The sequence below is a fragment of the Lontra canadensis genome, unplaced genomic scaffold (genome assembly GCF_010015895.1).
Source record: "Lontra canadensis isolate GAN:19392208 unplaced genomic scaffold, GSC_riverotter_1.0 scaffold107, whole genome shotgun sequence".
NCBI lineage: Eukaryota > Metazoa > Chordata > Mammalia > Carnivora > Mustelidae > Lontra > Lontra canadensis.
In genome coordinates, this window is record NW_022631101.1 from 5064642 (window position 1) to 5091093 (window position 26452).

The window sequence follows — 26452 nt, forward strand, 5'->3', positions numbered from 1 at the left end:
CATGGGACGTCCTACTTGCATCTTTTGAAAGCTCAGGATCCTATTCTAAGCATTTCCCTGTGTCATTGGATATTCTTCGAAACTCTGTTTTAATAGCCACAGGACGTTCTGTTGTAAGATCCGGTGCCCAGATGACCACGAACTGAGCCGCTACCCTCTCGCTATCCTTTGACCTCACTCTCGGAAGCCCCTCTGAGCCCCTCTTTCGGGTGGGTGGGTTGGTTTCTTGAGACAGAGGCACCCTTCCTTGTCAAGTGCCCTCACATGCTGCCCGCATGACCTCGTGGTGGACCCCTGAGGGACCCCGGGCAGCTCCCTGAAAGCTCCATGGCTCCGAGTACTGTGTTAGGTTAAGTACGTGCATGACCCCTGACCCAGCAGTTCCCGCCGGTGTGTATGCCGGAGATGCTATCACGCAGCTCCCAAAGGGGTCTCGAGGAAGAATTTGGGGTGGCAACTCCATGCCTCGTGGGTGTCTGTCCTGACTTGGGAGGTGGAAGGCAGGAAGTGGGGGGGCACCCATCGAGGAGAATTCTGTAGCAGTTAAAGCAACAGAGTACACACACACACCCCGATGTGGATGGCTCTTAAAAACCCAGGGTGGGTGAAAACATGAGACAAAGAAAGCCATCTATAATGCAGCTTCATTTACATAAATTAAAAATACATGCACACAAAGCAACAATAAGCATTTTGCAAGAACACACACAAGCAGAAAGATCCACAGTAAACACATTAGGACGTTTGGCTCTGGGGAGGAGGGGAACAGCAGGGACAAGGATACAAAGCAGTGGAGGAGGAAAGAGAAGGCACGAGGCCTCTGTGCCCAGGGAGGACCCCAGTCTCATGGAGGAGCGCTGTTCCATTTCAGAAACAATTAGGGGGCCCATGGAAGACTGCAGATAGTTAAAAATTATTTCGCTCCTTAGGGGCAGTAGAAAAACCACAGCCACCACATGTTGTCCCTGTCCTGTCTCAGAACAGTGTTTGAGCCCTCCCCGAGGGTGGACGCCACTATTCTAGAGAGGCCAGTGGGTCTCGCAGGCACCACAGGGAACCCCCCCCATTTCCGTGCGTGTACACACACACACACACACACACTGCCAAGTTCTCAAGGCAGGAGCTCAGGAGCCAGCCTTCCTTCCATAGACACATGTCTGCTGAGCACCTCCTGTGCACCAGGCTCTGTTTCCGGGGCTGGGCATATGGCAGGGAACGCAGTGAAGTCCCTACCCTCACAGGACTGACCATCGATGTGGAGCCAGATGTCAAGCAAGTGACCATGGACAGGACAGGGCGGGGTCTTTGATCCCCAGAACTCTGGCCATTTCTATGGGGCTTTGGTGTCAGGCTCTGTGTGTGTGTGCATGCACAAACTCCCACACAGGTGTGGGGAAGTACCAGCCACTGTGGGGAGGACGGCACTCAGGAACAGGACACACAGGACTTGTGGGGCAGTGCCTCTGTGATCTTCCCTTTGACCCTGAGATTCTACTTCTAGGAATTTATCCCAAGGGCAGATTCCAGAAAGTTCCAAGAACATGCACTGGGGGATGTTGACCACAGTGCTGTTTCTATCACTTCGAGCACGGAAAGAAGGGACAGGTGCAGTAATGGGAAGGCCATGCACTGGAATCCCATGCACTGACGTTTTAGACGATGTCAGTGTCCGGGAGAAAGCTGCTCCTGTTACCCACTCAGGGTCTAAAGTCCGCTGCAAATGGGTATCAAATGGTGTGATTTCATTTCTTTCTCCAAAAGTGGAAAAAAAAAAAAAAGCCAGGAATCTGTTGGCCAGGGCTGCCCACCGAGCACACACCAGGAACATGCGCAGAGAGGATATGAGCGGAAGGACACTGGATGCTCACGGGCATTACCTGTTTATAGAATTCCGCTTGGCTTTTGTCCCTGTGTTTTTACTTAGGTGTATTTTCTAGTTTTTCTAAATTAATTTGCATTCATTCTGTAATAGATAATTTAAAAACCCATTGACGTGGGCATAGGAGAAAGCCAGGAAGGCTTTAAAGCAAAATATAAACTAGCTATTTATATCCAGGTGGTGGGTTAGGGGTGATTTGTTTTTCATTTTTTTATTTGGATAATTAAAAAGTTACTTCCTTAAGTTCCTCTGATGGTTCCCTTGGCAGGCTCATTCCCGTCCCCCACCTGAAAGGTGTCCCCGAGGGGAGGCCCGTTCCACTGAATGTTTGCAAGTGTCCACTCTTGGGGACAGGACACTCTCCTCCCTGGGGGAGAAGGCCGTTTGGGGGCGTATGGCGCATGCCTGCAGAACTGTGCTTGACTTACAAATAAGTTCACCCACGTGGACATTCTGACAAGGATGTGCATCAAAAGTCTGGAAGCCAGAGGCCTGGGAGGCGGGCGACAGACGCACGCGCAGACAGGCCCAAGCAATAGGACCAGCTCAGACCTAAAACCCGGGAGTCATCCTTTCTTCCCTCTTCCCACACCCACTCTGCTGGAAAATCCTGTTGTCTCCACCTTCAAAACAGACCCAGAATCTGCCCACTTCTCACCACCTCCACCGCAACCAGCCTGGTCCCAGCCAAGCTCCAGGCATTTCTCTCCCAAATTCTGCACCAGCAAGAAAACAGCAGATCCAGGATTCAAACCCAGGGTCCCTGGCACTTGATCCATGTGACTTACAGGCCTCCTGCACCTCAGCCGAAGAGACCCAAGTCAGCAGCCCACCTGTCCTCTGCTCAGAGTTTCCCCTGGCTCCCATCTCATTCAAAGAGCCCAAGTCCTCACGTAAGCATGAGGCCCTGAGGATCTGGCACTTTGGCCTCACCGACCGTCCTCACCCTGGCTCACTCTGTTGCAGCCACACCAGCCTTGTCGCTGTTCCTCTCACACACCAGGCAGCCTCCCACCCCAGGGCCTTTGCACTTGCGGGCCTCCCTGCCTGGAATGCCCTTCTATAAGGCTCCACCTTCAACTCTTGCTCAAGTGTCACCTTCTCCATGAGGCCACCCTGACCTCATATCTTTAAAGCTGCAGCCAACCACCCCTCCTCCTGCACCCACGTCCCCCATGTCTTTCCTTTTCCCACAGCCGTCAGCATCCTGAACACACACCATTTACTTCCTTGTCATGTCCGTGTCTGGGGGTGTGCAGGCCTGGTTGTCCTAGACTACTGCCCCCCACCCAGAAGACAATAAAGAGATATTTCACAAATACAGGCATCAAGGGCAAGGGCACAGATGGCTGGAGGGGGAGTCTGTAGGCTCAGATTGGAAGGCAGCGAAGGGAGGCTTGCCTCTGGGACCCAAGGGCCAAACAGGCGTATTCAGGCAGAGTGGTGAGCTGAGCGACTAATTGCCCCAGGAGGACAACTGGTGTCAACTCCAGGGCTGCGCTGACAGGCCGTGCCCAGCGGCACTGGGCTTGGTCATCACAACAGAGAGCTTGGACCTCATTCTGGAGTCCAGGAGCCTGCAGAGGGTTTTAGGCAGAGGCCAGCACCCCTTGGTGGCCACTGTGGGACTGGACTGGGCACGGGGGTAGGAGCGGGTGGGAGTGGGGGAGGGCATCTCAGGTCGCTAGGACGAGTCTGTGGGTGGAGCCTCACGCAGGGCCCCCGTGGGTGCTCAGCGAACGTTCGCTGCCCTGAATCATTCACTGAGCTCTCCAAAGAGAAAAGCACAGCAGAGCACAGTTCTGCTGAGGGGACACTGCGGTGGCCTTGGGCTGCTGGGGGGAACTCAGCACACAGAGGTACTTCTGATGCGCTAACCTCTCCTCTTCCGGAAACGCGCCATCCCATTTGTTCCCTGTTTCTTCCTTTCTGCAAGGTGAGCCGCCCAGAGCAGGAAAGGGCCCTGCGCATCCTGCTCCCGGACAAAAACAGGGCCTGGCCCCGAGCTGGTGCTGGCACACATGTTGATGTCACACGAACAAATGAAGGATGGAAACAGAATCCAGAGAACAAGGGCATGGATGGGGAGAACAAAGCAAGGGTGTTGGCCCCCCTGCAGGTGTCAGGGGCAGGTTGGCTGAGACTAGAGCTTGGGAATGCAGGGTGGACTGGAAGCGCACCAGGAGGACAGGGACGCTGCCGTGGAGGTGGGCCTGGAGCCAGAGGCCACCATCATGCAGGAGCAGGGATGGGACTACGGGACGAGGCCCCTACTGTTTCTGGACCTCAACCCTGGCCTCACTGGTGCTAGCCCCATGACCATGTAGGACAGCCTTCTTGATGCGGGCAGCCCCTTTGGCACCATGCCCCTAAAAGACCCCTCTCTTCTGCAGAGGGGAGCCCTGACCCCAGACTCTCCGGAATAGTGAGATGGGGGCACTGACCCCTTTCCCTCCCAGGGACAGACCAGGGTGTGCCACGGGAGAGGGGGATGTTAGCTTCCAGGCTGGATCTGGACATCACACAGGAGCCCTCTTCTCTCCTGGCTTTATGGGCCGGGGCTGGAGGAGGCCTGCATGTGGGGTACTGACCACAGGTCTTTAAGACGGTTGTTCTCAGCTAGGCAAGCCCCCTCCCCGAATATCTGGCAACATCTGGAGCTATCTGGGGAAGTGGGGGGGTTGCTGCTGGCATCTAGAGGCCAGGGGTGCAGCTCAGCATCTTAGAGCACACAGCTCGGCCCCCACAACCGGAGCCCACCGGGCCCCAGAGGCCAGTAGAGTAGAGGAGAGACCCTGCTTTAAAAACACACGGCTCTGCCCTCCAAGCATCATTTATAGCCCACCTCAGTCAAGGTCACAGTGAATTGGATGGCAGGTGCCCCATTGGAGCACCAGCCATGGGCCGACATGGGACTAGGTACATGGGAGGCTTAGATCTCTGAATGTCACACCACTCTGGGAAGCAGGCACATGAGCTCCACACTGCAGTGTACACTTCGCTAGGTGCCAGGAGATTCTAAGTCCTTGACCAGTATAAAACCCATCAGCCCTCACCCAGCCCCTTGGGGCAGGGGCTCTGTCATCCCCATTTTTCAGATGAAGAAACTGAGGTGCAGGGTCATGCCCTCAGGATCCCAGGGCCACACAGTGGGTGGAGAAGTGTGGATGGCACAGAGGCCTCGTGCAAGGGTCGCTCTCCACACTCATGACTCCAGGGCTGGGCCAAGGGCTCGCCTGTCCTACACTGTGGGAGGCAGACATGTGGTCCAACCTCTGAGCCCCAACACCCTGGCACAAAGACAGGGAACCTCACATGAGAAAACCCAGTATGCAAACAAGATCTCCTAAGTGCCAAGGGGACACCCAGAAGGCTCTGCCAGCTCGAGCAGGAGGAGCCGGCCACCACCTGTGCCTCCCCTCGCAGCCCCCCGCCAACCTCTACCAGCTGCTCTCCCAGCTCACCTGGATGCCATTCTCCTGCAGGTTCAGGTACCGCGTGTTGACAGGGATGCTGGCCGGGACCTCAGCCAGCTCTCTCCGTGTGCAGATCACCCGGCTGGCCTGGTTGCTGCAGGAGCAGGCCGCGGGGCAGGAGGTGGCCGGTGGGGAGCCCCCTCCGGCTGCCAATGTCATGGCCACGCCGCCCCCGCCGGCCCCCAGGGGTGGGGAGAAGAGCCAGAGGAAGAGCAGGGCCCCATGGGGCCAGGACATCCTACCGGGCAGCAGTGGGAGGCACGGGGAGCTGCGGGCGCACGCCATCCTCAATGTTCATGCTCCACGTGGGCGCCGGGGGGCTGTGGGTGGGGAGATAGAGGGAGAGGATCAGTGAGGGACAGGAACCCCATGTGGCCTGCCTGCTTCCCAACCCCCACAGTGGCTCTGCTGCTGTTGCCACCATCCCTGCTCCACTCAGGACCTGAAGGACAGGTCTCCCCCAGCCCCCTGGAGGGTCGACCCGCCTGCTGAGGGCCGCAGAGATGAAGACTAGTCCTGCCCTCCCTGCACTGTCTCAAGTCATTCCTGACCAGAAGATTATACCCATTTCACAGAACTGACAACCAAGGCAGGAGTGGGGTGGGGAGAGAAAGGCTGCCCAAGACACTTGGCCAGTAATGAAGTCAGTCCAATTCAAACTTAGTTCTCTGCATGGTTTCAGAAAGGTAGATAAAGAGGTAGAGATGGAGGGAGAGAAAGAGAGACAAACAGATGAAGGGAGAGAGAAAGGGTGACATGCCAGGTCCAGAAGTCTATGCGGGGGGGGGGGGGGGGGGGGGGGGGGGGGGGTCTGGAGTCTGGCTTCCCTCACAGGCCCCATCCACGTGTTCTCACTGCCTGCAGGACCTCCTGCCCAGGAGTGTTTGCCAAGAGACAAGTTTCCCAGCACCAAACACCCTCCGCATGGGGCCCAGCCGCAGGCTGCTTGTCAGACTCCTGTCACCCATCATCGGTCCAGGCCGTGGGCCTCGCAGCAACCACAGAGTTGAGTTAGACTCAAAGGAGGAACTCAAAGAAGGTGAGGTGCCAGACAAGGCAACTGTGGAGGTGAAGTGTGGGCAGGAGAGGCTGGGAGGCAGCATGGGGTGGGGGTGGGGGTTGGGAGAGAGGGAGCAGACTGGAGAAGACAAAGGGGGAGGAGGTGGCCAAGGGGGTCCTGGGAGGGCCGCACCCCCATCTGCCCCCCACCCCCGTTGGCCCTGAGGTTGCAGGTGCTCAAGGCAAGGCAGCAGGTGGCCTCCCAGGTGGGGGAGTGGGTGTTGGGATTGGGGGCGGGGCGGCTCTGGGTGCAGTCAGGACCAGACAGAAGGGGATGGGCTGATCATAACAACAATGGCAAGAACTACAACAATAATAGCTTCAGCATTCCAGGGAGCCCTTTCTACAGCCCAGACTCTGCACACATGGTGTTCTCATTTAAGCCTCACAGAAACCGGAGGAGGAAGCTGTTAGGACGCCCAATGGACAGATGAGGACACTGAGGCGCTAGGAGGGGGAGCAGCTTGTCCCAGCCCAGAGCTGGCCGGTGGGTGGCAGAGGGGGGACTGTGGCCCTGGGTTCACCCTCCCCTCCACGCAGCGTCTTGAGTACACACACAAGTGCACCCACATCAGCAGGCTCGGTTCCAGCACAGACCCGAGTTCCCCACGGGTGAGGGGCAGAGGGAAGCGGTCCGCCCAAACATGCGCACCCTCAGACGGACTCTCAGACCCACGGACACGGGGCCACCCCCCGCTCAGTGCGGGTGTACGCACGCGCACGCGCACACGCACACACACACACTCACTTCTTCCTCCTGCAGTTTTCAAGATCGTTTTAACTCAGATAAAAATGCATGTGCGTAGTCTGTGTGCCTGAATGCATGTGTGAGAGCCCGAACTGGGGAGACAGAGAGAGAGACCGAGAGAGACAGATAGGGAAGGGGTGGGTTTGAGTCTGTATCCTGGACTCATTTTTCCACCTGGGGGCCTGGGGGCTGTGTGTGCCTCTGTCCCTGAGTCATGTGAGCGCTCATGAAGACCCCCCCCCCCCCGGGGTCTCTGCTTCTTGAGCCTGACGGGGGTCTGTGCTGGTTCTCCTTCTGCACCTGCACCCGCCATTCCCCTTCCACCGCCTAAGATAGGCAATGACCCGGCCCAGGGGCCAGCGCTGACAACGGGGCCAGAAATTGCAGCTGGAGAACCCACAGGCCAGGATGCCCGCAGCAGCAGCAGCCACCCCAGGTCCAGGCCTGCTGCCTTGTCTCTCCTGCGTCTGTCCCCATCTCTCCTGCAGCTAGCCTGCATCCCTCCCCGCCGCATCACAGCTTCTGCAGAGGCTGGGCCTCCCGCCCCTTCCCTCCTTGCCCTCAGCCATCTCCGTCCTTGTCCACCCCCCCGCATCACCACCACAATGAGGGACACTCACCCCTGTGGCTCCGCTTCTGCTGGGCCTCTCCCTGGGCCCCAGGTCCCCCCCTCCACATGCCTCCAGCTGGCAGGGGGGCTCTGCCTCCCCAGTTCTCCAGGGCTTCCTTCGAGGTCGTGCTGGGGGGGGCGCAGGGGCTTCTTGGGTCTCCCCGCGCCCCCCCCTCACCAGTCGCTCTTCCCACCCCAGGAAGGTGCGTCTAGGCCACTGCAGCGTCTCCTCCTCCCCTCCCTGCTGGCCTCCTCCTGTCTCCTACCCCCACCTCTACCTCCACTCTCCCCCCACTGCCAGCCTCTTTTCTCTCCCCTCAGTGCCCCCAGCCTCCTTCTCCTCTCTGCTGGTCCCCTGGCCTAGTCCCTGTCTACCTCCTGGGCCCCAGCCCCCTCTTCAGGCTCCCCCTCACTCTCTCGCCCCCCTCCGGATGACCAGGCCCCCTCTCTCCTTCTCCTCCATCTCCTCCTCACTCTGGCTCTGTCCCCATCACCCTCTCGTAGGTTGGGGAGCCCGTCTTGGTCAGATTTTCTGTCTCTCCATCTGTCTTGGTCTCTCTCTCGGCCAGGCTCTGTCTCTTTCTCCGCGATTACAATTTCTAGTCACACGGCAGTGCAGAGCCAAGCTGTGCCTCAGCTCCCTCCCTCCCCACCCCCTCCCTCCTTCTTTCTCTCCTTCTGAACGGGGAGGGCGCCTCTCCTCCCTCCTCTTTGGCCCCCCTTCCCTGCACCGGGAGGCCTCCCCCTCCCCCGCTAATCAAAGGCTCCGTTATCTAATTAACCCATTGGTTCTGGGTGGCAGGGGAAGGTCGGGAAAGCGGGGGAGGAAGGTTGACGGCTGGACTGCCCTGGGGAAGGGGGGGTGTGGGCTGTGCCAAGCCCGGCCTCGTGGCACAGACTCTGGCACAGACTCCGCTGCATAACCAGGCTGGGCTACTGCTGACCCCACCTCACACCACTGGCCACAACCACCCCTCCTGAACCTGTCCCCCAGCCCAAGGGCAGACAACCTAGGAGAGTCACCCTGCAGGAGACACCCCCAGACCCCAGGAACTCCCCAAAGCCCCTCATCACACCACACAACCCTTTACTCCTACCCCCACTGCTGATATACCAGCAAACCCGGGCCAACAACACTGTCACCCAGTCCTCAGCCAAGGGCCAGCCCCCATTCATGGCACAAAGAAACCCAGCCCCAGATAACAGCCCTCTCCCCTGGACCTTAGCCAGATCCGGAGAGCCACCTCCCCAGACACTTCTGCGAAAAGGGCAGGGCAGTGTGTTCATTTGTTGGATTCGTCTGTCGGCCCATCTAGCTTACAATTTTCTGAGTCCCTACTACGTGCAGGCACTGGTGTAGATGCTGACAAATGCTGCCTCTATACTCAAAACCCGGACATGCACAGACCACAGGAGACAAGTAGCTATAGATGCTATAGATGCTGTGAGAAGGGGTAATAATAGCACTGGCCTCCTAGGACTGTTCGGGGCCAACTAGCTAAAGGCTCAGTAACCCAAGCAGATCTGACCACTTTTCATCCCCCCATGTCCCCCTGAGATCAGAGTCTTTCCTCACTGGTCTCCCACTTCCTTCTTCCCCAGCCTCCCTCCCAGTCTGTTCCCACAGGCAGCCAGAGGGGTCCTGTCACCGGCCAAGCCAGGAGCCAGAACCTTCCCCTCCCCAGCTCCACAGCAGCTCAGCGGGGCAAGTCTTATGAGGTACAAGGGCAGAGACATCACCTTTGTTTACAGGCCTCCCTCCCCAGGCTGGTCTTCCTCTCTGACTTCAGCACTAACTTCCTCCCCTGCTCACTCACTGACCTCAGGCCACACTGGCCTCTTCGTGGTTTCCAGAACAGACCGCAGACACTTCTGCCTCAGGGCCTTTGCTCTTGCTCTTTCTTCTGTCTAGATGTCAAAGGGTCCCCAGTGTGTGCCTGCCTTCTCTCAGGTCTCTGCTCAGATGTTACCTTCTCAGTGAGGCCATCCTGACCACCTCAAATCACATGGCATCCTGCCCCTCTCCAGAACATTTTCTACTTTACTTTTCTATATAACATTTGTCACCATCTGGCCTCTTACAAGCCCACACTTGAGCCTAAGCTCCTCAAGGGCAGGCACTGCCTCTGTTTTGTGAACAGTTTGATTCCCAGCATCTATGGTGGTGCCTGGCACATGGTAGGTGCTCAGTAAACACTGGGCGAAGGAATGAATGAGTAAAGTTATCATTGCTATTCGTCTGTATTCCCCACAGACGAACCACGTTCCCTCATACAGTCACACAGAGACACACTCGCCCACCCACATCCCTCACTCTGCGCTCCCAGCCCAGGACACACTCCAACAGCTGCATGTTTCAGTTCATACCTCAGCTGTCCCTGATCCTGAGGTCCCCTCCCATCGCAGGAGGCCTGTCTGGAGGAATCAGCACCTCCATATGCCACAAACACAACTGCCTTCAGCTTAATGCCCGTGCCCACGCCAGGGTGCTACCTGGGTGGCCAGGTCCCAGATACTATAGGCTGGAGTCGCAAACAGCAGGTCCCCAAAGCAGCTCTTGCGCCCCACTAAATGTCATACCTTGAGGAGAGCTGCACCTAGGACACAACCTGTGTGAGCTACACTCCTGAATATTGCTTTGTGCCAAGAAGATACCTGTCCCCAGCTGTCCCCAGATCCATTCCTCCAACAGATGGCAGGAGCACCAGCTAACCTCTCCTCTTCTGAGCATGGGGTACATGTCTGAGTGGATCCAACTCCTTGAATAACACCACCACCATTACTGGTGATGTCTGCCACATGCCCGGCATTGCCTGGAAACCATTCTAGGTGTTGTACTTGCAATAACTGTAGTTCTCCCCTTGGCCCTCTGAGAGGGGTTGGTGTTACCCCCATTTCGCAGATAGGAAAGTCAAGGCACAGCGAGGCAAAATCACTCGTCCAGGGCTATGCACACCTAGGAAATGGTCCCTCTCTGCTCAACCTCACCAGAGCAGAAAGGCCCCAGAGTGCCCCAAGCTTGTCAGGACAGCAACCACAAGTCCCACGGAAGTCTCTTGGGGGCCATGTTGAACAAGTGCCATCTTCCTGTGGGTCCTGCCTCCTGCTTCCTGCCCCCTGCACAGGATGGGACAACCCTACTCTGTTCCACACCCTGCCGGTAGAGGTCACCTGACCTGCCGGCAACGACCCCTGCTTGCCACTTTGCATCCGTAACAGTGATGCGATGCATTCACTGAGCACCCACTCTGCGCCCAGTGCCGTGCCCAACACTGCCCATACCTCCAGCCACTGGTTTCTCCCCGTGGCCTAGTCTCGTGTGTCTAGTTAACAGAGCAGGAAGCAGATCCAGAGGGCTGAGGACACTGTTTGGTGGTCACACACCCTGTGTGGGGGATGGCTGTGGCCAGAAGCCAAGGCCCAGGACCTCTCACACCCCCTACGTCCTGGGAGAGGCCTCTTGCCTGTTCTCCGCCACTGGTGCAAGGAACGAAGTAGAGCCGGAGATGCAAGAGGCTCCTAAGAGCAAAGAGGCGTGCAAGGCAGAAAGGGGCAGAGACACAGTGAGACGGGAACAAAGACAGAAGCCGGACGGAGACCGACACACCACACACAACTATGACCGTGCACGTGAGGGGGCAGGAGAGAGTGGGAGTCTATAAGCAGGGCAGGAGAGCACAGAAAGCCTAAGAGAGAACCGAGGACCAGGGGAAGGTGCGCGGCCGGGGCCTCCCAAGCTTCTCCATCCTCCCCAGCCCGAGCTCCGAGAGATCTCGGGCACTGTGCCTGAGAGGATTCAGGCAGATGGCAGATCGGAAACTCGGGGGCCCAGGGGAGGTGGGGTGAGGAGAAAAGGGAGGCAGGGAACATTCCTGTCAGGCATACTCATTTTTCTGGGGGAAGTTCAGAAGGTGAGAGAAAAGATAGGAAATTGACTGCCATCGCAGCAAGAGGGATGGAGGTTAGATCTAAAGAAGAACTTCCCGACTGTGAGGGACTGGGGCGGAAGTGGAGCCTGGAGGGTGGAGAGACATCAAAGCCAGAGAGAGCTGAACACTTCTCTCTCTGGATGCCTGTCATGTGAGCAAGGCTGGGAGCTGTTAAGTTGTTTGGGGGAGGGTATGGGCAGAGCCAGCTTCAGGGCTGGATGAAACAACTTCACACGTGTGTCCCTCTGAGCCAGTCCCTGTCCTGGATGCTTTTCAGATGGAAGCCGGCCCACAGCCCGGAGAATTGACAGTCCTCTAACTTTTGAGATGGGGGAACCCTGGGAAAAGGGTTGCCCAGTCTCCTTGTAGCTGCTGCTGAGGAAACAGTTTGGGGGCTCAGCTCTTGACTTGCCCCAGCTGCCACCCCAGGCCTGTCACTGGCCAGCAGAACCCGACTTCGCAGGGGGATGACTGGCTGGGAGGAGGCGGGGTCATCCTCTCCATTGTCCCAACTCCTCACATAGCGCTGCCTTCCGGACGCTCATTTCACAAATATTTACTAAATGGCCCTCACCTCCCCCCCTCTCTGCTCCAGCCATGCTGGCCTCAGGAGGCTCCCCCACACCGGGCACATCCCAACCTCCTCGGAGGTCTGGCTCTGCTGTTCACTCATCTACGTGGCTGCCTCCCCCAAGCCTCTGTCCCACGGCCAGCAAGAAGGTTTCTTGCCCCGCCCCACCTCTTACATTCGCACTTCTTCCCTTCCTAGCCCTCCGATGGCCAGAAGGTGCCCCACAGTGATTTGTTCTGTCTGTTGTCTGTCTCCGCCAGGAGGGGAGCTCCCCAGGCAGGGAGTTTGTCCGGCTTGTTCACTGCTGCGTCCCCAGCGCCTAGGACACGCGGGCCCCCCACAAAGCCTCAGTGGACACTAGCACAAAGGAGAACGAGTGCGCGAGCGCCCCCTACCGCCAGGTCTCCTGCCGGCACAGGGTAGGTGGGGTCAAGAAGACCCCTGCTCTTCTGTAGGGAGGTAGTGGTCCAGAGGGGAGCTGGACCGAGCCGGACAAAGACTAAGTGAGACGGTGAGTGCAGGGTGGGGGTCCGGAACGTCTAGGAGAAGCACCGCCCTTGGCCAGTGGAGGGGAGTCTGGAGGAGGTGATGTCAAAGCTGAACCTGAAGGATGTGGTGTGTTGGGGACCAAAGAATCCCCCGGGGTGCAAAGGCCTGGGGACCCGAGAAGCAGGTGGGAGTCAGGGAGCTGCGCGGAATCCAGCTCAGTCACAAAGATGTCCTACCTCCACAGGAGGCTGGCTGAGAGGCAGGGGTGCTGGGGGGGCATGTTGAGACAGGGGAGGGGTAGGGAAAGACCCCTCTAAGTGGACTGGGCGGAGGCTGAAGTCTGGGGAGGAGTTGGGCCAAGAGTGCAGGGGAAGAAGCTGAGGCCGTGGCTGGGGCTTTGGGGATGGAGAGGAGGGAGACAATGAACAGATACAGCAAAACGGCAAAAGCGGCAGAACTTAGAGGAGATGTAGGAGGTGAGGGAGAGGGAGAAGCCAAGTCCTCCTTAAAGATCTAGGGTCAGATTCTAAAAGCTAGGAGAGGGGAGAGGGCGGGAAAGGAGGCTGGGGGCCAGGGAAGAGAAGAGACAGGTCCCTGGACACAGGACCACCAAACTCAACCTTTGCTGGTAGGGGGCGAGCCCGCTTATGCTGGCGGCCTGCATGTTCCCAGATGTTCCAGGAGCCGTGGTGGAGGGCCCCGGTCCGTCCCTGGCTGTGAGGTTGTGGGCCAGCCCCTCAGTCTCTCTGCTCCTGTTTCCTCTCTGTAACACAGGCCATCGGGAACACTCTGCCCTGGCCAGGGGGTCCAGGACAGAGTCTGGCACTTTGCAAGTGACAGGCCAGGGTGAGCTAGGATACAAGGTTTGGCTGCTATGTGGCTCCAGGCCTGTGTGGCTGCCAGTCTTCTGCTAGCAGCCTTGCTGTCACTTCGTTTCCTCCTCTGAGAAATGGGAATTAATAAGATACCACATGACAAAGGGCTGGGAGGGCGAGGGGCTAGGGGACACTGCAGCAGCTGTCTACCAGTCGGGAGAGAACTGTTCCAGGACCTCATGTGTTGCTGTCCGGTGACGCTCTCTGCAACTCTGCAAACGCTCTTTTTTTGCACTGGCCAGTATGGTAGCCATGAGCATGTGTGGCTAGTGAGCACTTGCTGAGTGGTGAGTGACTGAGGAATTGAGTTAATTTAATTTAAATTAATCTAAATGTCAATGGCCACACGTGGCTGTGGCTGCAGTGGTTTCTGTATTGGACAGCATGGTTCTAACTGCTGCTGTGGCTGTCCTGGTGTGTCCAGCTGGACCCCAGTCCTGCCTGGAACTGGTTCTGTCTGAGTCCCCGATGCTTGGGCTCCTTCTGCTCCGACGCCCTGCCAGGAGACCTCACGGGGCTCTTACAGGACTCTCCAGGAGCCACGGAGATCAACCCTGGGGAATGAACTTGACTGAGGGTAAGATGCTCCGCCTGTGTCATCCTAGGCCTGCAGGAAAGGAACTACAGCAAGTCCACTTTACGGATGGGCATACTGAGGCCTGGTGACATCCTTGCCGTACCCGTGAGCACCCAGACCAGCAGGCTCCAAGTTGGAAGCTTGACCTCTAGGCTCCTGTATTCTGTGTACACTCTGCGATTCTGTGTGGCTCTGGGATGTGGGGACTGTGTATCATCGCTGAATTGACTCTGCTTGGGGGAAAAGCTAGGGCCTGGCCTGGTGTGCGAGGTTTTCAAGACAGATGTCACTGCCAAGGCTTCAGCGGTGTGTGTGAGGTGAGTTTGCAGGTGGGAGGGACGCAGGGCCAGCCACCTTGACTGCTGCCTCCCTGGTTCCTTCTCCTCTTGCTGTCCCCTGGAAGGGCAATTTTGCAATTTGTCTTTACTCAGGATGTGTATAACTAACTTTAAAAAGTGGGGGGTGGTGGTGGAATGTATACTACTAAAGGTAATAAAAAGTTGAAAACCACTTGAACTGGAGCAGTATTGAAGTGTAAATTCTGACCAGGGTGAGGGAGGACTGTCAGGGTGAGGCAGAGGGGCCTCCCTTCCTGGGGCTGCTGGTCCTGGAGCACCCTTCACCCCATTTCCGGGCGAATCACGAACTCTCCTCCTCCCTCCCCCTGCTCTGAGGAAGAGTGTGCTCAAGGGTGGGCTAGACTCTGGTTAGAACCTCAGCCATGTAGCCTGGGAAAGGGATATATCTTCTTGGGGCCTCAGTTTGCTCATCTGTGAAATGGGGAAAATGGCTAATCTACGTGCGGCGGTGGTGGAGACTCAGCAGTCCGATATCCGTGATGGGCCGGGCGCAGTGCCTGGCACACAGGAAGCTCTCCCTGGAACGATTCTCTCACTGTGAACACCCTCCTCCTCCGCGCCATCACACCATCACTCTAGGACGACGGGGAGCTGGAGAGAGCCCTGGTGTCCTGGAAACTTGGGTTCAAACTCTGACTCGCCACTTGCTCACTGTGTTCCCCCACCTCCTGTCCCTGTCTGGCTCTGTCTGTGAAGATAATGACACCCAGCTTGGTGGGAATTCATGGTGACATGTCCAGTGCTGGGCATTTAAATGACAGGGGCATTAAAAGTTATTTATTCTCACTGGGTCAGAAGAACAAATCTCTTCCTCATTCTGTGACTCAGTCTCCCCCTTCCCATATGTAAATCCAGCATTTCTGGCCGGATCATATCAGGGAGTGGGGGGCCCACTGAATCACCTGGGGAATCTCTGTCCCTGCCCCACCAGCTAGACATGAATTGGACACCCCACGCCTCATGAGGAAAGCCCCCTGTGAGAATCGGGGTGGGTAGGTCCTTTCCCCGAGGGGGCATAACAAGGGCATAAAAAAGACTGAGGGACAGGGAGCCCTTAAGTTATAGGACTCCTGATGTCTCTTTTAAAGTCTAATCTTCTATGAGTCTACTGCTATTAACAGTCTGATTGTTGTTATTATTAGCAACCCTAATTTCTACTTGGAGGGCCTGCTGGACCCACAGGTCCGCACTCTGGGGCTCAGCTTGGGGAAGCAATCCACAGGGCTGCCCACTCCTGGGTTCGCAGTCCCAGCAGAGCCACTTCCGGCTCTTGGCGTTGGGCAAGGGGCCTCATCTCTCTGAATTTCAGTTTCCCTGTACGTCTAACTGGGGATGATGATTGTGCTTCCCCTGGAGGTCTACCATGAGAAGTAAATGGAACAGATCCACACAGAATGCTAGCACAGAGCCTGGCTTGTGGTTATTATTATCTCGGGCCCTGTGTCTGAGGGTTCTGGGCAAGAGGAGGGCATATTTCAGCATTTACTGCCTGGGATTTGTCCCCCAGGGAGAGCTGGGCCTGGCACTGCTCTCTGACCCTTGTCTCAGCATTTGAACAAGAGCTCCGAAGCCTAAGATCAACTTCCTGGGCAGGAGAGGGCTAGGGGGCTTGGGGGGGTGGGTGGGTCCTGGCTGAGACAGAAGGGAGTGGCCTGGGCTGTTGGCCCAGCTCCGCCTCCCTGCCTCCCTCCCTCCCTCCTCCCCTTCTGGGTCATATACACGCTTCCCCACTGGACCCAGCATTCTCACTCCTGGCAGCCCTCTAGGGGACCCAGTGGTCCCCTGGAATGGACTTCTGCCTGACCCCCAACTGCAGGGTCCCTTACCAGCCATTCTCCCAGGCCTCTAATGCAGCCCTCCCGCCCCCCACCTCCACCTGCCATGCCAACAGTTGGGCGTGTGGGTTTCCAGGCAACGAGGGGGCATTTTGCCACTGTGCTTACTCTTCTGCCACTGCCCTGTCTGCCAGAGCCACCTTACTCTCCGGAGTCTGGAAGGGAGGGGAAAGGGGCTTCTGCTCCGTGAGGATGGAAGGGTCCTAAACTCAGAGATGAGGAGGTTTCCTGCACACCACCAGAGAGGAAAGAAAGATGTGCTCCTTACACCCCGAAAAGGTGATGATGGAGGACCTAATCCTGGGTCTGAGCTCTGTAATGGCTCCTGCTCCCCCACCTGGAGGTAGGACCTAAGGAAGTCTCTCCGAGAACAGAGCCCCAGGCCCACCACCACGCCCCCTGTCCTCTAAGACCTACACTTGGACCGGATGAACTTCCAAATATGCATGCGTCCCCCCAAACACAGGGAAACCTACCCCAACTGGGAGACAATCCCACACTAGGGGACAAGTGTGGGGTCTGTGGTCCCCCCCAGGCCACCCACCAGCCCAGGGCAGGCTGCAACATGGCGGCTTCAATGCAGCACTCAGTCTAGAACGCTGCAAGGGGCCTGCGGTTTCACAGCTGACCCTGACCGTGGAGAGCCTGTGGGAGCCCTGCACCCTGGTGGTCTCGTGAGTTCCTGCTTTGGCCCCGCAGGGGCAGGTTAGCTGACGTAGGGCCCAGTCCCAGCAGGCCGCAGAGCCAGGGCAGTGCCAGGGAGGAGGATGGGGCAAGAGGAGCAGGCAGGTAAAGCCCCTGGCTGAGGAGCCCAGATTTTGGAAAGAAACCCAAAGCAGCAGCATGGGGAGAGTGACAGGGCAAAAGAAGAGCCACGAGGAGAGGAAAGAGCCAGGATTGAAAACTCAGCTGCCTACAGAGCCAGGCAGGTAAGACAGATGGAGGAGAGTGGGGAGTGGTGGCCAGCAGGCCCCTGAGCACGGCCCACGGCTAACCCTGAAGGGGAATTTTGCAAAAGAAGCTGATAATCCGGATGATTTGTGATGGAACCGACATAGCATATTGCATGAGTTTCAAGTGTACAACATAATGATTCGATATTTGTGAAATGATCACCACAACAAGTCTAGTTAACATTTATCACCACACACAGTTACAATTTTTTTCCTTGTGACGAGAATGGATTTTTCTGTGAAATCACTTTTTTTTTTTTTTTTAAGTTGTCAACACGTAAAACACTTTGGAAGCACTGGTGGTAAAGAACACTCCCAGCCCACAGGACAGCAAGGTAAGTGCTCAGGAATATGGGAAAGTGAGCACAGGGAAGAAGCAGCAGGAGGCAGGGAGGACGGAGAGGCTGGTGGAGGTGAGGGAGAGTGACCCAGAGGAGCAGAGGGTGGTGCTGAGCCCAGACTGGAAACTGAGGCAGATTTCACAGCAGATGGGCCCTGAGAAGGAAAGACTGATGCATAAATTCAAGGTGTAGCTGGTTAGGCAGGGGCAGGAAGGCACTGGGCTGCAGGGAGAGAAGGGCAGCCCAGGGGAGAGGTGATGGGAGGGGGGCTGGATAGAGACAGGAGGTCCCCGTGACACCTAAGAGAGATGCCGGGCCAGAGGTGGGGAAGGGTGAAAGATAGGGTGCGATAGTGGAGAGAAGGCTGCCACCCCAGCAGGCAAATGAGGTGAGCACAGGCGTGGGGAGGAGAGGAGACAAAGATGCAGACTATGGCAGGAGCCAGGGCACTGGAAGAAGCCGAGAGAGTTCAGCACCTCCCCTCTGCCTCCCAGCACCTCTGCCAGCACCTTCCAGACTGTCCCTGGCCTCTCCTACCTGATGTCTTAATTCTGCTGTCCCCTCAGTGACTAGACCCCTGGGAGCCCTCTGACTCAGGCACATTCAACTGCCTCTGGGTGGGATTAAGGGTGATGGCAGGGGTCCAGCGGGAGATGTGCAGTCAGCACATGCCCGTGCCCCTCGCGCTGGGCTGGGGTGAGGGGGGTGGATGAGCTTGGGTGCAAGTGCAGCTCTGCAGCTGCATCAGCAGCCTGCGGGACTGCATCCCCAGGGTTCCAAGGCCACCCCGTGCCTCTCACTTTGTGTCTCTTTGTGAGTGTGAGTTCATGAGGTGACTGTGAGGCCTCTCCGGCCAGCGTGCTTCTCCGTGGGGTGCTGTCTTTGTCTCTCCCTCTGGGTCTCTGTGTAGGAAGGACAGAGTGTGTCGGTACGTGCACATGACTCCAGGTCTTTCTCCTGGCCTCTGGCTGACTCTGGGTACCGCAGCCCTGTTTGTAACTGGGTCTCTGGCTGCCAGCATGCGTGTGTGTGTGTGTGTGTGTGTGTGCGCGCGTGCGCATGTGCGCGCACACCTCTGCCCACACATGCCTCTGTGTCTTTCTCACACGCTCTCACCCTCTGCCTAGGGCTGATTTGGGTCCCTCACAGTGAGACACTGTGCCCCTAATGCCCCTGACCCTCTGGTGCTGAAGTGTTCCCTGGCTCCTTCTTGCCAGCACCGTGGGTCGCTAGGCACCCTCCCTGAGTCTGTGGCTCCCTGTGTCTCTGCCTGGCCCTCTTGCTCTCCCTCCTCTGTGTGTGTGGATGGTGTGTGCTCCCCTGGCTGACTCTCGCTTTCTTCAGAAATTAAGTGAGTAACTCTGTGTATGTCTGGCTCCGTGGTGATGCACCCTGATTGTGTGTGTTTGTGTGTGTGTGTGTGTGTGTGTGTGTGTGTATGTGAGTGTTTGGGAGTCAGGTCCCCTCTCACACCAGCTGTGCCTCTCTCTCAGGATCCCACCCTTCCCTGCCTTGTCTGAGGGTCTTTTTCAATGCCTCTCTGCTGCTTCATTCTCTGCCCCTCCTGAGTGCGTGTGTGGACAACTGGGTGGCCAGGATTAGAGGAGACCCAGGAAAGTGCGGGAGGAAGGCGGGAAGGGGAAGAGGGGGCCGCAAGATGGGGGTTAGAAGGAGCTAGGAGACAGAAGATGCTGCCGGAAGAGGGAGGGGACCATCCTGGCCATGGTCCTGGGGAGTGGGGAGGTTTTAGGGGGGAGAGGATGCTGCTGGCTGCCTGGACCAGGAGGGAAGCGACTCCGGCTACTCCCAGCTGCCGTTGGAGCCCGAGTTCCTGTCTGGCGGCTGCGCGGCGGGACTCAGGATGTGAGGCGCATAGCAATGGGGCGCTGCGGAGGCTCGACTGCAGCTCCCAGCTGGGGAGGGGGGTGGGGAGGGGGCTGTGGGGCAGCCCTGAGGCTCCCTTGCCCCTCCCCCTTCCCAGCTGGGCTCTCCCCAGGGGATTTCCCCACCCTAAGAAAGTGAACCCAAGTGGGGCCTGAGGCTGTGGGGAGCAGGGCAGGGAGAAGGAGAGGGTGCTCCAGAAGAGCAGCAGAGGTGGGGGTGGGGAGAGAAGGGTCAAGATGGGAGTGGCAGAAAGAAAGGGATGGGGGGTGGGCAAGGGGGCATCGTGGGCATGGCAAGTTGGACCCTGGAGAGAGACTGGCTGGGCGCCTGGTAGGAGAGAAGGGAGGAGCTCATGGAAGTGGGGGCCCGCAAACTTGGGTGGAACCCTGGACAGAGCCTGGGCCACGGGCTCCTGGACTGATGAGTTGGAAGGAGGCAGCGGCAGGAAAGAGAGGCTTCAGAGAGGAGGGCTTTCAGAATGTGGGGGCCTGGGGTTGGGGGATTCCATGCGGCGGGCAGACAGGGAGACAGGGCCAGGGTCTCTGAATGAGGAGAGGTCATAAAAGGCAACCCCAGACACGGATGGGTATGTGAGAGAGAGACGCTGGTGGTACTGCTAGGGAGAGCCCCCACAAGGATCCTAAACAGAGAGGGGAGAAGACAAGGGTTCCTGAGAAGAACAAGGTAGGGAGGGTAGGGAGTGAAGCTAGAGGAGAGAGGGGCTAAAGTGGGGGTCTTCTGGAGAGAAGGTCAAGGGAAGGGGTCTCTGGGGGCAGAGTACCCTGAAGGGAAGATGAGGTACAGTTAGAAGGTCTTAGAAGAGCAGGTGTGAGAGTGGAAAGCCAACAAATTGGGGGGAGGGCAGGTCCCCAAGAGGAGAGGGCTAAGGAGGGTAGGAGGGAGGGAGGTAGTGGTTCCGAGGAGACACATACCCAAGGATAGAAGGCCCCCCGAAGCAGAATGGGGTCAAGGAAGCGGGTCTTGGGAAGAGGGAGGGACAGGGGTTTTGCTGCCCACCGGCAGGGGTTGGGGGACCCCAGAGGGAGAAGGGCTGAAGATTGGGGAGGGGGTAGTCTCGCTCCCCAGTCACCCCCTCCGTCTTTCCCATTCTCACTTCCCAAACTCCCCGGTTCTCCCTGGTTGCCAAGGCAACCGCTCCTGCCAGGCGCGGTCACCAAGGAAACCCCGTGCCCGCCTCTCCCCCCTTCCCCATCACTGGTGTGCCCCCCCACCCCAAGCAGCAGCGGTGTGGAGGGTGGGAGGGGCAATGGTGGGGGAAGAACTCGGGCTCCCACCCCAGAAAGGGGGGCCCACATCTACACCCGTCAAGCAACCCCCCCGCAAGCCTACATCTTCAGCCCCACAGCTGGATAGGCGTAGCGACTGCTGGACTTACACCACCACCACCACCACCCTGCCTGTCCCCAAGGCAGCGGCGACCCCCAACAGAGAACTCGCTTGGCCAGGAGAACCCCCACCCGACTGCCTCCCCCACCCGCTTCGGCTCTCCATCAGGCCCCGCCCACTGTCCTCTGCCGCCGACCCCCCCATCCCGGAGGAGGCCTTAGACCACGGTCCCCTAATTAAGAGAATGCCCCCCATCCACCCTCCGCGGTTCTGCCTCCCGTCCCCACCCGGCGCCCCTCCGCGGCTACTCACAGCGAGGAAAGGGGCTCCTTCTGGGGGGCAGCATGCCCGGCCCGTGGGGGGGAGGACCCCCCCAATGAGGCACAGGGATTTGGGGTGCGAGGCCCGCTGAGGGGAGGCGCGGGGGGCGGGGCTGCGGCCGGGCCTGGGTCTCTTGAGTTCTCCCCCCTCCCCGGCTCCTGGATGGGGAGGGGGTTTCCGCAGTGGCAGCAGTGAGATTCGGGGGGCCGCTCTGCCTCCTCGCTCGCCCGCCCGCCTGCCTGCCGCCCGGCCCGGCGCCCTCGCCTGCCGGCCCTCCGCCCGCCTTCCTTCTTGCCTTCCTTTCTTTCCTTCTTTCTTTCCTTGCTTCCTTCCTTCCAGCCTTCCTTCCTTCCTTCCTCCCTCCTCGGGCCGCCGGCGCCGCTCTCCCCCCACCCCACCCCCCCAGGCCCCGGCCCCGGCCCCGGCCCCCGCCTCGGACGGTGCGGCAGCGACCGCGAGCAGCCGAGAGCGGCGGAGACGGGAGCGGAATACTGATGATGGAGGGGGAGCGAGAGGGAGGGGAGGGAGGGTGCCGGGAGGGTGGGGGGGGGGAGAGGCTGCCCGGGAAGGAAAGGAGGGGGGAGAGGAGAGAGGGGAGGGAGGGCAGAGAGGAGGAGAGGAGAAGAAGAGGGGGAAGAGAGAGGAGGGAGGAAAAAAAAAGCAGAGGATGGTTAAGGGAGAGAAAGGGGGAGGGACGAGAGGGTGGAAGGGGTAAGGGTGGAGGGTGGAAGAAACAGAGGGAAGAAGGAAAAGGGAAGGAAAGGAGAGGAGGGAAGGAGAAGAGAAGGAAGGAAATCGATAGGGAGAGGGAAAGAGGGGAGGTAAGAGGGGGAGGAAAGAGAAGGAAGAGAAGGAGGAGTGGAGGGGAGAAATGGAGAGACGGGAGAGGGAGGGACAGTGTCCTGGACTGAGGGGAAGCAAGGGTTGGAGAAAGCCCTAGTACACCATGGGTAAATATTTGCAGAATGAATGTGGGAGGGAAGGGAGAGAGAGATGATACAGGGGAAGAGGGGATGGGCAGAGGAGGAGGAAAGAAGCCCCAGAGAGAAGTGGCTAGGGGACAGGGACAGGAAAAGGCCCAGGAGCAGAGAAGAGGAGGAAGGAAAGAAGGCCTCCTTGGCAGACAATGTGGGGAGAGGGGGCTAGGTGCTCTCTGTTAGAGCTAAGAGCCAAGGGGAAGCTTGCAGAACCGAGGAAGAGGGCAGGGAGGAACTCAGCTAGACAGAACCGAGAGGACAGAGGATGGAGGAAGACCCATAGTGGGGTAGAGGAGAGGAAAGAGCCAGGGCCAGGGAGACAGAAGACTGGGAGCTGGAACTCTGAAGGCACTAGGTAGGGGGAGCCTGAGGACAGATATGCGGGGCATTCCTCATTCCTCCAACCCCACTGTGTGCCTCCCTGCACCCCCAAACCCAGCACCAAGAGAGAAGGATTCATTTTCTATACAAGGACACTGGGCTCTCAAAGGATCAAGGGCAGGATCCAAATCCAGAGTCCTGGGCTCTGGAAAGGGATTTTGAAGGGGCCCCTCCCTGGCCCAGACCTGTCAGGTGGAGGTGCCTGGAAGGGGGCAGAGAACAAAGCCCCACGGACTCCCCACCCTCATCCTCTCACCTCCCCCAGGTGTCAGCAGCAGGTGCTGGGGACACATTTAGAGCTGTGAAGTGACACTGAATCTCAGGTTCAGGGAGTTGGGGAGGGAGGATGCAGAACCCCAGAGGTCACCTTGCCTTCTCTCTGCCCCATCAACTCCCCCTGTCCACTCTGCTGAAAGACTGTAAATTAGGGGTAAAGAAACCTAGAAGGGGGCTGAAAGGAGGCAGCCTTTTCAGGACACTGAATTTCCTTCCAAGTGCTGAAATTAGGGCAGAAATCTCACCCCTTCCTCGTCCCCCCTCCCCCACCAAGAAGTCAGGCAACAAACTTGGGACTTGGGGTAGAGAGAAAAGGTAAAAATTCCTTTCCTCAGTCCCAGAGCCCCAGAGAGAATGCCTCCTTCTCTTTGTCCTTCTCCTTCTGAGAGCCCCAGGGAGGGGAAAAGTGTGGTCCCTCCACCCCCACAGGCAGAAATGAGATGCAGTGGAGGCTGTTCTGGGGAAGGAGGGGACCAGGAGGTGGGAAGGAAAGTGCCCCAGACAGGTGTAATGAGCCAGAGCCGGAGACAGACCTGGAGTTCATGAGCGACAAGTGAGGTCACATTTGGGTGCCAAAACAGCAGCTGTGGGTGGGGCGTGGTTAACCTGAGGACATGAGAGCTACAGAGAGGGGAAGCCATGAGAAGAGAGACAGGCAAGGGCCACAGAGCAACAGGTGGGTTGTGAAGCTTTGCGTTCCCACCTGGATGCTGCTCAAGTCTGGTTTAGGAGATTGGAGGAGTGAATGTGTGCGCACCCCAAAGTGCGGCACAGTGCGGGCCCAAGTAAGTGGTGATGGTGGCAACCGCATAGTGACCATGGCAGCCAGTGCGTCCCGCAGGCATATTACTACACCACCACGGTCAGAGGCTCGGCTGAGCGCTTCAGGAGCATCTTGTTGGCTCCATGCAACTACCCTGAACTTGACTCCTGGGGATGTGGGCACTGGCAGACACAGGCCAGCGTTAACTCTTTCATTACTAGAGGGTCCCTGGGAGAGGCCAGCGTGGGGAAGTAGGGAAGAACTTCAATATTTTACCCACCTGTGAGCTTCCGGTCCCTGATCTGAAGCTCTGCCTGTAGGGAGTGATGACCCCTGTGTGAGGGAAGGAGAAACAGGTTACCATCAAGCACCAGTGTTCACAGGGCTCAGTGCCTGGTGCTGGTCTCGGGGCCCTGAGAATCAGCTGGAGAACAGGACAGAGCACCATCCCTGCGCTTGTGGGGCTCAACTTCCAGGAGGGAGGTAACCCAAGGACCTACTTCAGATAAACAAAAGGGGGTACTATGGAGGAGGGGGGCTGATCAGGCATTGGGAAGACAGACTTGAGATGGCCAAGGGAGGCCTCCCAGAGGAAGCAGCTTCTGAGCCAAGACCTACATGATGAGAAAGAGGCAGCTATGAGGGGGCACAGAGAAGGGGCCCCTGGAAGAAGGCACATGGGGAGCCGAGGCCCTGCAGGAACAGCAAGCTTGGGCTGTTTGAGAGGGTGGGGTGCCTGGGTGGCTCAGTGGGTTAAAGCCTCTGCCTTCAGCTCAGGTCATGATCCCAGGGTCCTGGGATCTAGCCCCGCATGGAGCCTGCTTCCTCCTCTCTCTCTGCCTGCCTCTCTGCCTACTTGTGATCTCTGTCTGCCAAATAAATAAATAAAATCTTAAAAAAAAAAGAGAGAGAGAGAGAGGAGACAGGTGTGGCGGAAGACGGTGAGAGACAGGGCGAGTGGGAGAAGAGGATGGCAGAGTTCTGGCTTTGGCTCAAACACAGTACCAAATGTTGACAACATACCTTTGGACCCTAAATTTTGCCCTAAAGCTTAACTCAGGTGGCAGTCATGAGTAACCTAAAACCCTGACCTGCATTTTTCTTTCGTGTTTTCAACACTGACTGGGGCTTATGATGCAAACCATATTACCTAAGAAGGGGTGGCAGTGACCCAGGAACCCCTGTAACAGTGGAGACTCAAAGGTATGTTTACTATTTCAAAAAACTAAATGTAAATTGCGTGTGTCCTTTGGGAGGGCATTTCAGAGGTTAACCCAAACATCAAATTTCTCTGCTTCAGGCTGTTAAGAAAAAACATTTTCTTTCTTTCTTTTTTTTTTTTTAAGAAATAATTTTCTAGAGGCACCTGGGTGGCTCAGTTGGTTAAGCATCTACTTTTGACCCAGGTCATGATCCCAGGGTCCTGGGATGGAGCTCTGCCTCTCTGCCAGCTCCCTGCCACCGCTGGGATGGGGAGTCGGCTTCTTTTCTCCCTCTGCCCCGCCCCCTGTGCTCTTTCTCTCTCTCTCTTTCTCTCTCTCACCCTGATCAGAAGTTCTGATGGGTAGTTAGGTGTACCTTTGATAGAGTGTGGGCAAAGGAAATTTTCCCTCAATGTAGTTTGGTTTGCTTAGAAAACACTTTCAAAGTGGGATCCATAGGAAACAGAGGAATCACCCCTTTTCCACCCCCAGTGTTTATGTATTTTGTCCAATATACTACACTGAGCAGCTGCCATGAGCCTTCACCTCCACTGGTACATAATCATGATCGCCACCAGTGGTGGAGAGTTCTGGGAAGGGGGAAACGTCATAGTGGTTGCTAACCGAGACCCTAGGCCTTACCCCCAATTCTGTGCTTCACTGTATCTCTAACTCAAACCCTAACCTTAATTCTGAGGAGAGATGGTGACCACCGGAAAATGAACACAGGGTTAGATGCTCGACTTTTACACTTTTTACAGGTGGAACCTCCTGTTGCCTGCTCCTCAGATCACATTTCCCAAAGACAACAATGAACTCCTCCCCACATGCTCTGACACTCCTCTGCGTGCTGTACTTGTGTTGCCCGTTGGACCCAGAGAGCCCTGGTGACTTTTTAGGCCAATGGGATGTGGCAGCAGTAATGCCACGTGACTTTCAAGGCTAAGTCATAAAAGAGATGAAGCTTCTGCTTTATGCTGGAATATTCGCTCTTCAGCCTTTGGTGGTTATATCCACTGACAGCCTGCCCTGAGGAAGGCAGTTCAAAGGAAGCCAGAGAAAGGAAAACAGAGAGAGGCCTGACACTACCAGGGGCGGGAGAGTCCTGGCCAAAACACAGCTGCTTTAGCTCTCTTGTCACAGTGCTCACCACCATCTCGCTATGTCCACTTTAGAAATCCAGAGCCAGAACTGCCCAGAGGAGTCCTTCCCAAATTCTTGACTCACAGAAACCTTAAGACATAATAGAATGATTTTGTTGTTTTCAGCCACTAAGTTTTTTTTTTTTTAAGATTTATTTATTCATTTGGGAGAGAGAGAGAGAGAGAGAGAGCGCGAGCACATGAGCACAGAGGGAGAGGGAGAAACAGACTCCCCACTGAGCCGACAGTCTGATGTGTCCCCACTAAGTATTGAGAGTGATTTGTGAGTCACCTGGGTGGCTCAGTTAGTTAAGCAACTGCCTTTGGCTTGGGTTATGAACCTGGAGTCCTGGGATCGAGCCCCACATCAGGTTCCTTGTTCAGCAGGGAGCCTGCTTCTCCTTCTGCCTGCCTCTCCCCTTGCTTGTGCTCAATTTCTCTAGATATAAAATAAATAA

At 57.3% G+C, this 26452-nt stretch overlaps 1 protein-coding gene across 4 annotated transcripts in view; it reads right to left on the bottom strand.

Annotated features, from left to right (window-relative positions):
- Window positions 1–23955, bottom strand: part of LRRC4B (leucine rich repeat containing 4B) — a 39213-nt gene extending 15258 nt beyond the window's left edge. Inside the window, exons 1-3 of one of the 4 annotated variants that reach the window (XM_032839216.1) lie at window positions 21245–21719; window positions 7783–7901; window positions 5344–5675 (exon numbers count right to left, since the gene is read on the bottom strand). In XM_032839216.1, coding sequence (XP_032695107.1) covers window positions 5344–5640 — 297 coding nt within the window. In that variant the 5' untranslated portion in view covers window positions 5641–5675; window positions 7783–7901; window positions 21245–21719. Of the gene's footprint in view, window positions 1–5343; window positions 5676–7782; window positions 8434–21244; window positions 21720–23930 lie in introns of those variants that run through there. The other 3 variants (XM_032839218.1, XM_032839217.1, XM_032839215.1) reach the window with 3 other exon arrangements.
- Window positions 23956–26452: the final 2497 nt, after the last annotated feature.